Raw genomic sequence first — 10,128 nt, forward strand, 5'->3', positions numbered from 1 at the left:
GGGCCTAAAATCTCCGTTAACGAGAACTATCATTAACGAAATCTCCCCATCGCTAACGAAACCTGGTACCCCGCTACCGCTTCATCAGTTCGTCTCTCTCGCCACATGCACGCCCCTTCTCGCCAACCGCTCGACCCTGCCGCCGCCCCTTCTCGCCAACCACTCGACCCCGCCGCCGCAGCTTCTCACCACCGCTTGGTCCCTTCTCGTGAGCCACTCGGCCCCGTCGCCGCCCCTTCACGCCCCCAACACCCTCCGCTTTTCTGGGACTGGCATGCCGCCGTGAGCAGAGGCTGCAGCACACCCCCGACCGACGCCGGCGGCCGAGCGACACGTCCGCCGCAGGGGGCGGGCCGCGGCAGCACGCCCCCGACTAACCGACGCCTCGACCTGGTACTACCGGCGCTGCATTGCGTTCGGGGACTCAGGACGGCAGGAGCTACCAATCCGTCCGCAAGATCGGCGTGAAGATTGGTTGCGGCTGCTTAGGCATGGTCCCCCGCTGCACGTCCTGCTCCACTGGGACCACGAAGTCGTCAAGTCGGTTGACCGGTCTCGCCCTGCCGACAACCTGGATCATGGCCTGGCCGGGCTAGAGCCCCGTCATTCAGGTGCACGCAGTATACGTGGATGCACATGGTGATAGACCTCTGCGTCGGGCCAGACCTGCTCGACTGGGTTCGCCTCCGCCACGAGCGCCCATTCCAGAGCCTGTGATGCCGCCGAGGCCCTCGAGATCTTCAACGGCCACGGCTACACTGCCAGCATTGCGGCCACAACAATAAAAAGAGGACCAATCCACATCAGAATACTCATGCTCCACGTCTGCTTCGTCTAGGGTTAGGGTTGCTCTGGCGATGGGCGAACTCACGTCACCGCCGCCCCCTACCACTGACAGAAGCGTTTCGGAACGCCGAAAGGAATCCCGCCCGGCTACGTCTCCGATGTCTCTGTCGTCTCAGAGTCTCCGTCGGTCTCATGTGGATCCAATCCGTGCTCCGCACGGCAGTCATGAACCCAGGGTTGCGCCTATTAATATCCGCAACCCTAACTCTCGTGATACAAAGCCCGCGTCTAGTGCCGCCAACCCTCCTGACCCAGATCCCGGAAGATCTCGTCCTTCGCGAGCGATGTCGCGGTCATCCTCTGCTGCTAGAGGTGGGGGTGATCATGGGGTAGCCGATGAGGTTCCTGCCCACCCGAAGCCTTCTGGCGGCGGCGCGGTCGTGGTAAGCAGGCCGACGATTGTGTGGGCAGAAGAGGAGGTGATGGTGTTGGAAGACAGCAACTGGGATCGGCCGGCGTCTGTAGGCGGGCTGCCGGAGGGAGTGGGTGCACAAATTGGTGGGGAAGTGGATATGGACGACGTCGCGTTTGTGGCAGTAGATTTTGACGAGGAAGATGAAGAAGAAGCCGAGCTTGGTTGGAAACTTATGAGCCTGTATAGATCACAGAAGCGCCCTAGCGCGAAAACCTTGTCTGATCACTTTGAGAAAATCTGGCAGCTGCGTACAGGAGTTGAATTCAAGCCTGTGCGGAAAAACTATTTCATAATCACCTTCTTCTCTGACGGAGATTACAGATTTGTGGCCAGGGGAGGGCCATGGATCTATGACGGGGATGCACTGCTGGTGACCCCGTTCGATGATAATGCTCGCCCTTCTGAAACTGCTCTGGACTCCGTACCGGTATGGGTGCGTGTTTTTTATGTTCCCTGGAAGAAGCAGACTAAGGCTTATGGAAGCGCTCTAGGAGGCACTTTGGGAGAGGTCCTGGAGGTGGATGCACCTGATGTTGGTCACGGCACCAATGAGTTCTTAAGGATTCGAGTTAAATTGCCCTATAATAGGAGACTGCAGAAAGAGGTCATGCTTGAGTATAAGGTGAAAGGTGTAACCAAACGCATGCAATTCAAGCTGAAATATGAAAGAGTCCCACACTTCTGCTTCTTTTGTGGGTTCATGGGGCATGACAAAGAGGCATGTGAGAAGAAGAGGTTGGGGCTCCAATCAAAGGCATATGACTCCACCCTCCGTTGCTCCCCGTTCAAGAAGTATGAGCAGAGACCGGCGTTCACAGCCTCGCCGGGCCAACCAAGGGCAAGGCGCGGGATGGATTTTTCTCTGGGTAGCGCTGGTTCAATGACTCGCCAAGCTGAACGACCGACGGCTAGCAGCAGCTCCAAGCAGGATCATGAAATACCGGACAGAGTTGATGCTCATGATGGGTTTGAGGAGAAGGAGATGCCAGGGACAGTGGAGGCTGATGAGCTGTTAGCAAACCAGGTGGACAGAATTCGGCTGCAACTTGCTAAGGAGAAGCCGGAGTGTAGCAAAGTACAGCAGATGAAGGCGCAATTTGAACCACAAGCTAACGGTAAACAGGGAGGAGAACAGATTAGACCACGCCAGAAAAAGAAGAGTGCTTGCATGGGAAAGAAAGTGCCAGCAGGGAGGAAACATGGACCGCTAGTAATCAAAGAAAAAATACCCAGCTCGGATGACATGATACCTGCTTTGTATGGCCTTGACTCCTTGAATGTCTCGTTTGGTAGTGTTATGGATTCCATGGAATATAACGATTCAATTCTGGGGAAGAGGCAGGTGGATGGTCTAATTGGGCAGGTACAGGTTGATTTTGGTGGCAAGGCTCTGGTGCCGTTCGTGGACGTTCCTGTTGGTGGTGTTCAGAAGAAGGGGAAGACAGAAGCTCAGCAAGGGGAAGATGAAGCAACTAGCAAGGTGTGTGAGGTGGACATGGAGGCAACCGGCCCGGGGGCCGCCGGTAAACTGACGGGGCCACGTGTGGTGCCCCGTCAGGAGCAATGAATTGCATTGTTTGGAACTGTCGGGGTGTGGGGAACACCTCGACAGTTCGTGATCTCGTGGCTCTCACTCGAGCCCATTCCCCGAGCTTTGTCTTTCTATGTGAAACTAGGCAGCAAAAAGATAAGATGTATCGTCTTCATGATCGTGTTGGTCTGCGTGGTTTTGAAGGAGTTAGTAGTGATGGTAATAGTGGTGGATTAGCTTTGTTTTGGGATGAGTCTTTGTACGTTGATATTCGTGATTGCAATAAAAGATGGATTGATGTGTATGTTCGGTTACCCGCTGATGATCAAATTTGGAGAATCACGTTTGTGTATGGGGAACCGAGGGTAGAAAATAGACACCTGATGTGGGAGGGGCTGAAAAGATTGAAAGCTCAAGATGACATACCATGGCTCTTGGCAGGAGATTTCAATGAGGTAATGTGGGACTATGAGCATTTGTCGGATACACCAAGGTCGCCCGGGCAGATGATTGCTTTCCGGGATGTGTTGGAAGCTTGCAACTTATCTGACCTAGGCTTCTCTGGCTATCCATTCACATATGATAATAAACGCAGTGGGCGTGCTAATGTGCAAGTGAGACTTGATAGGGCAGTGGCTGATAATACGTGGAGAAATAAATTCCCGGAGGCATCGGTGAAGCACTTGATTTCTTCCTGTTCAGACCACCTCCCTCTCCTCTTGCGATGTACGCCTGAATCCGGCGGTAGGGTGAGGTGTGTACGGCGTTATGAAGTAATGTGGGAACGTGATGCGGCTCTTGAGGAGGTTGTGGCAGATGCTTGGCGGGAGGGAGGTACAAAGCATGGCCTACATGATATCAAAGTATCCTTGGATAAGTTGATGGGTAAACTTCATGGCTGGAGCCGCAAGAAATTTGGGAACGTAGTAAAGGAAATTGAAAAATCCAGAACCCGGTTAGAGGATCTAATGAACATGAATGCAGACCGGAAGGAAATCCGGAAAGAGTCAGAACACCTAGACGAATTATTGTACAGAGAGGAGATGTTGTGGCGCCAACGGTCTCGTACTGATTGGCTCAGAGAGGGTGACCATAACACGCAGTTTTTCCATCAGCGAGCTGTTTGGCGAGCGAGGAAGAACAAGATTAAAGGGCTAGTGGACAGTACAGGTGTGAAGCAAACAGAACAGAAAGTGATGGAAGGTATGGCTTTGGACTTTTCCCAAAATCTGTTTACTGCTGATACTTCCTTGAATGCAGACCGGGTGGTGGCCTTGTTTGATCGGGTAATTACGGCTGAAATGAATGCCAAATTATGCTCTCCATTCTCTGATAAGGAGATCAGTGATGCGATGTTTCAGATCGGGCCACTAAAGGCACCGGGGCCAGATGGTTTTCCGGCTAGATTCTTTCAAAAGCATTGGGCTATTGTCAAAGAGGATATCATTTCAGCAGTACAATTGTTTTTTGACTCAGGTCATATGCCAGACGGAGTTAATTTAACAACCACTGTTCTGATTCCCAAGATTGATGAGCCGGTCAAATTGTCAGATTTCCGTCCAATAAGCCTCTGCAATGTTATATATAAGGTGATTGCTAAGTGTTTAGTCAACAGATTAAGGCCTCTTTTGGGAGAGATTATTTCACCAGAGCAGAGTGCTTTTGTCCCCGGGAGGCTCATTACTGATAATGCATTTATGGCTTTTGAGTGTACTCATTTTATTAGACATGAGAAGAATCCAGAGAGAAGTTTTTGTGCATATAAGTTAGACTTTTCCAAGGCGTACGACAGGGTGGATTGGATATTCCTGGAGCGAGTGATGCAACAGTTGGGCTTTGATCATCGATGGGTGAGATGGATAATGGCATGTGTCACCTCGGTGAGATACACAGTAAAAATTAATGGAGCCCGCTCGGATTCATTTGCACCGTCGCGAGGTCTACGGCAGGGAGATCCTCTTTCACCATTTCTATTTTTGTTTGTTGCAGACGGTCTAGTAGCTTTGCTTAAGAAGGAGGTGGGAGATACACATATTTCACCTTTGAGAGTGTGTCCCAGAGCACCCGGTATTTCACACCTTTTGTTCGCGGATGATACACTTTTGTTCTTTCGTGCGACAGAAGGGGAGGCACTTCGAATCAAGGGAGTACTGGATGTATATGCTAGTGCTACAGGGCAACTAATTAATCCGCAGAAGTGCTCCATATTATTCGGTGAAAAGTGCAAACAAGGTGATAAGGAAGATGTCATACGGGTGCTGGAGGTGCAGAATATTAGTTCTGAAGAGAAATACCTCGGACTTCCTACTCCTAATGGGCGTATGAGCAAGGGCGGTTTCAGAACATTCAAGAAAAACTCACAAAGAGGTTTGTTACGTGGTGTGACTCGATGACACAGAGTGGGAGAGAAGTGCTAATCAAATCAATTGCTCAAGCACTCCCGACTTATTTAATGAGTGTGTTTAAGCTACCAGCATCAACTTGTGATGACCTAACTCGCATGGTGAGGAACTTCTGGTGGGGAGCTGAAAAAGGTCGACGCAAAACCCATTGGCGTGCATGGGAAAAGCTGATCCGCCCAAAGTCACATGGGGGTACGGGGTTTCGGGAATTTCGCTTATTCAACCAAGCACTGTTGGCACGCCAAGCTTGGCGAATTCTGACTCATCCGGACAGCCTGTGCTCACGGGTAATGAAGGCGAAGTATTTCCCGAATGGTAATCTGGAGGACACCGTTTTCCCATCTAATTCTTCACCAACTTGGCAAGGCATTGCTCATGGGCTTGAACTCTTGAAACGGGGCATCATTTGGAGGGTTGGAAATGGCCAATCAATACGCATATGGAGAGACCGCTGGATCCCGAATGGAGGTTCTGGTAAACCTATCACCGTGCAGGGCCAGTGTCGTCTACGGAGAGTGTCCGAGCTGCTGGATGAACAAGGAGCATGGCTTATGGGCCTTCTCCAAGAGTATTTTGCCCCTGTGGACATTGAGCAGATTGTTAAAATTCGAACTTGCACACGTCTAGGAGAGGATGTCCTCGCTTGGGAACCGGAGCGTAATGGTATCTTCACGGTGCGGAGCGCATACCGGCTGGCGCTCGATGAACGACTCCGTCCATCTTCAGTCGCAGCGAGCAGGGCACCGGACGGGCGACGAGCCGTTCTGGCTTTTTTATGGAGGTGCCCTGCTCCTCCAAAGGTGCGTGTGTTTGCTTGGAGGGTAGCGACAAACTGTCTTCCCACTTGGACAAATAAACATTCTCGTAATCTTGAACTGTCTAATCTTTGCCCTGTGTGTGCCACCGAACCGGAGGACACTTTCCATGCTCTATGTAGATGCCCCCAAGCGGTCGCCCTATGGCAGTCAATGGCGCAGCAGTGGAACATCCCCGACGTCCGGCGGCTAGTGCACACAGGACCGGAGTGGCTCCTCCATGTGCTCGCTGACCTGCCGGAGGAGGAGCGCATGTACACGCTTATGACGATTTGGCGCTGCTGGCACGTAAGGAATGAGATCGTCCACGACAAACGGCCACCACCAGTGGAGGCCTCGACAAGGTTTCTGTCTAGCTATATTAGCTCCTTGCTAGCCCTTCAGGCAGACCCTCTTGGCGATCATGTGAAAGGAAAGATGGTGGCTGGCCACCAGGTCAGGAGGAAACCAATATCGTATGCGTACCAGGCGAAGGAGCAGGCTCCAAGTTGGGAGGCACCGCCAGCTGGATGGGCAGCGCTTAACGTTGACGGCTCCTTCTGTGGCAAGGATGGGAGTGCTGGGGCGGGTATGGTTCTTCGAGATGAACATGGAGCTATAATCTTCTCTTCTAGCCGAGAGTTACGGCAATGTGCGTCCCCGCTGGAATCTGAACTTGCAGCATGTATGGAGGGCATTTCCCTAGCCTCCCAATGGTCTGCACTACCAATTGTTGTTCAAACGGACTGCCTAGATGTGGCCAAGCTGGTGAAGGAAGGTGGAGTAAACAGGTCGGAGCACCTGATGATGGTTCGTGAGATCACTAGGCTTCTACAGGAACGTGGGGAATATCAAGTCAAGCATGTAAGGAGAGAACAAAACGTTGTTAGCCATTATTTAGCGAACTATGGTAGAATAAATAAGCGCACTGCGGTGTGGCTTCGATCCGGTCCGGACGAGGTGCCGGACCTATGTAATGCAGATCTGGCTGCTGCTTGATGAATGAAACCACTTTTCCTCGCAAAAAAACAATAACAAGAGGAGGCAAGCAAGTCCTTAGGGAAACTCCAATGTCATGCATCAAAATGCCTGTAAATGTTTGGATAACACGGTCCGATTACTTTAGTCATCCGACGTCATGCACAAAACGTCTGCGACACAGTTTGGGCATTTGAAATCCCACAAACCGGAAGCAAAGTTGAAGGAGGTTTGCAGGGGTCTCGACCTCCTCCACGTAGGCCTTCGCAAACCTCAGCCCACACAAAAAATTCACATGTAGCCCCGATTTCACTCTGTCCCTCCCCTTTGCTGTGTATGCTATGTATCCGTGTAGTCCAAGGCCGGCATTGCCGCTGTAACACCCACTCTAGCGCCCATGCGTTGTCGAACCTCCTCCGCTCCACCCAGACGAAAGTCCCGCTGAAAGGATGTCAAGAGGGCATTTGGAGCGCTCCAAGCCTGTTTTGTGGTTATTCAAGGATCTGCAAAACTATGAGATGCAGAGACGTTGTGGAAGGTGATGACACCTTTGTGATGATGCACAACATAATTGTGGAGGATGAGGGTGATGGATTTCGTCACTGTCTGATGAGCACAGGGATGATCTTATTCAAATTTCAGAGTGGAATCCGGGGACGTTTAAGGATTGTATCCAAATGCATCGACGGATTCGTCAACGAGCAACTCACCAATGATCTTGAGCAATTGCAGAACCTTTGAGGGAAGCACTACAAATATATATATCTTGTATAAGTTGAATTCAAATTTGAATTATTTTATTAACTCGAGAATGATCTTGAGCATACAAACCAGCCGAACACACAAACATATAACAAATTTAAGACAAGATTGTCTAAATACCAAGGTAATATGTCTCGGTAAGTTGGAATTCAAATTTGAATTATTTTATTAAAAAAATCATGTTCGCATTGTTATATATATTTGATTTATTGTATGGACGAAGATGCCAGTTACCTTTAATTATTTTGAGTGCTTTGAATATAAGAAAATAAATAGTGAAGTATATTTGATGCATCCGGCTGGATTGCCGCCCCCTTATCTGGTGTCTTTTGAGGTTCTGTTTTGATGCACGCTGGGTGGAGTTGCCCTTAGTTGTTTGTTCAAAAGAAGACGATGGGTGATGTAGAAAAGGAAGACTATGGGTGTCTGTCTAGAACTCAATCGAGTGACGTCAGCATATTTCTTTTAATTCGGCACGGCTGGATGCTACAAATGGTGACAAAAACTGTTACGATGGTACTGCAAGCAACAACAATAAATGCTACAACCATTCTAATTAAAATGCTAAATCGTCAATGAAGGATGTTGCGTCACATGACGTGCTACAACTGATGAGGAATAACCTGAAATGACCGTCAATGTTGCAACCGGTTAGATGATGTGCTACAACCAGCAAGAAGGAATGTTACGAACGATGGTGATCAACTGTGACTTGGTTAAATCTCAGTCGGCTGATTTTTAGTAGGCTTGTTATTTTGTTGGCCTTATTTTCTTCATTTTAAGCTTACTTCTCTTTCCAAAGCGATCTTAATTTTAGAAGGAACGTCCTCACTAAAGATAAAAATGGCATGGATTCCTTGAACAGCCACAAGGGCCTGATTTCCTTGACATAGAAACAAGTTCAATTGTACTCTTTTTTTTGCAACATGAAGCCAGAACACACAAACATAACAAACACAACGCACGCTGTATACAGAGAAGTGTCCCTGACACGGATGCGATCAGAGACAACTTCTCGTTCAGCTTCATCTTATTATTGAACAAAAAGATCACGTGGAAGTGGAAGGCTTTGACGCGTAGCTATGCAAAGGAAGCAGTCAAGCAGCCAGCCGGAGCCGGCAGCTCAGTGCTGTCCCGGCAGCTTCTCCTTGATCTTGTCCATGATTCCCTTCTTCTCGCCGGTGCCGGTGCCAGTGCCGGCGCCGGCCATCCCTGCGTGGCCTTGCTGCCCGTAGGCTCCACCAGTTCCAGTCCCCGGCCCGTAGGCTCCTCCAGTCCCCGTACCAGTCGCCATGTGCTGCTGGTTGTCCTTGTTGCCGCCGGGGAGCTTCTCCTTGATCTTCTCTTTCATGCCCTTCTTCCTCCTCCCGCCCATGCCGTCGTCCTCGGAAGACTGCACAACAGCCACGGAAATGAACATCTAAACATACTGAAGCACATGAATATGGACATGTGTGTGTCGACAGAGTATCATACCGAGCTTGAGCTGGAGCTGCCGGAGCGATGCAGTATCCCACCGGTCTTGTGCTCCCCCCTGCGGGCCTGGAACTGCCCGCCGGTGCCAGGAGCGGCGTGCGCTCCCCCCACGCCGCCGGCCAGCGGGAACGGGTTGCCGTACTCGTCCACGCGGTTGGCGGGGTTGTCGTGCTGCCCTTGGAACTCCATCCTTTGCGTCTTCCTAAACCGGACTTGGTTTGGTTGTGAGTTGTGGCTTTAGCTTTTGGTCTTTGGCTCTGACAGAAAGCTCGTGAGTCGTTGTGTGCAGAGAAGTCGATTGCCGGGTTGGTATTTATACCGTAGCGACAGGCCGGGGTCGCAAAGGGATTTGGCAGGCCAGGTGGCTACCGCAGGGGGTACGTGTGCACTGCACGCATGGTGACTCGGAAGGCGCAAGTAGTCGCGGCGGACACGGGATAGCCTGGGCGTGTGCACGCGTCGCACTGCTGAACGTGTCGGTGGCGCCACGTACGCATTCGACTGTTCTGGAAAGGTGACTTGACAGATTGGCTCGTCGTTCTATTTTGATGTTACAGTTTATTATCACAGGACGGTGAGTTTGAATATGAACAAAAAAGCTACCGGACGGTGCGCTATGTTCCGCTGCTCCATTGGTTCTTCTTGAGGAAAACATCAAGTTTTTTTACATGATGAAAGTATCAAATTTTCCATACTCTCTCCTTCTATCTATATATAGGGTCTAATGTGTTTTTTGAGGCTAATTTTGACCAAGTGTTAGAGCAATAATATATGACATGCAAGTTACACAAAGCATACCGTCAACTTCGTACGTGAAAAGAGCTTCCAATAATATAATTTTCACATTATACATCTCATGTATTATTAATCTTATTAATAGTCAAAGGCGATCTTGAAAAACGCATTAGGTCCTATTTAAACCTA

General features: G+C 50.1%; 1 protein-coding gene across 1 annotated transcript; it reads right to left on the bottom strand.

Annotated features, from left to right (window-relative positions):
* Positions 1-8,581: 8,581 nt before the first annotated feature.
* Positions 8,582-9,502, bottom strand: LOC141031168 (dehydrin Rab15-like). The gene is made up of 2 exons (XM_073506197.1): positions 9,205-9,502; positions 8,582-9,121 (listed from the first exon to the last, which is right to left on the bottom strand). Exons 1-2 carry the CDS (start codon positions 9,391-9,393, stop codon positions 8,852-8,854), a joined length of 459 nt encoding a protein of 152 aa, XP_073362298.1. The 5' UTR covers positions 9,394-9,502; the 3' UTR covers positions 8,582-8,851.
* Between the last annotated feature and the right edge of the window lie 626 nt (positions 9,503-10,128).

The sequence above is a fragment of the Aegilops tauschii genome, unplaced genomic scaffold (genome assembly GCF_002575655.3).
Source record: "Aegilops tauschii subsp. strangulata cultivar AL8/78 unplaced genomic scaffold, Aet v6.0 ptg000498l_obj, whole genome shotgun sequence".
NCBI lineage: Eukaryota > Viridiplantae > Streptophyta > Magnoliopsida > Poales > Poaceae > Aegilops > Aegilops tauschii.

Coding starts and splice junctions, on each gene's coding strand:
- LOC141031168 (XM_073506197.1), bottom strand. CDS start 9,393: ATGGAGTTCCAAGGGCAGCACGACAACCCCGCCAACCGCGTGGACGAG. Junction 9,122..9,204: donor GCAGCTCCAGCTCAAGCTCG/GTATGATACTCT, acceptor GCTGTTGTGCAG/TCTTCCGAGGACGACGGCAT.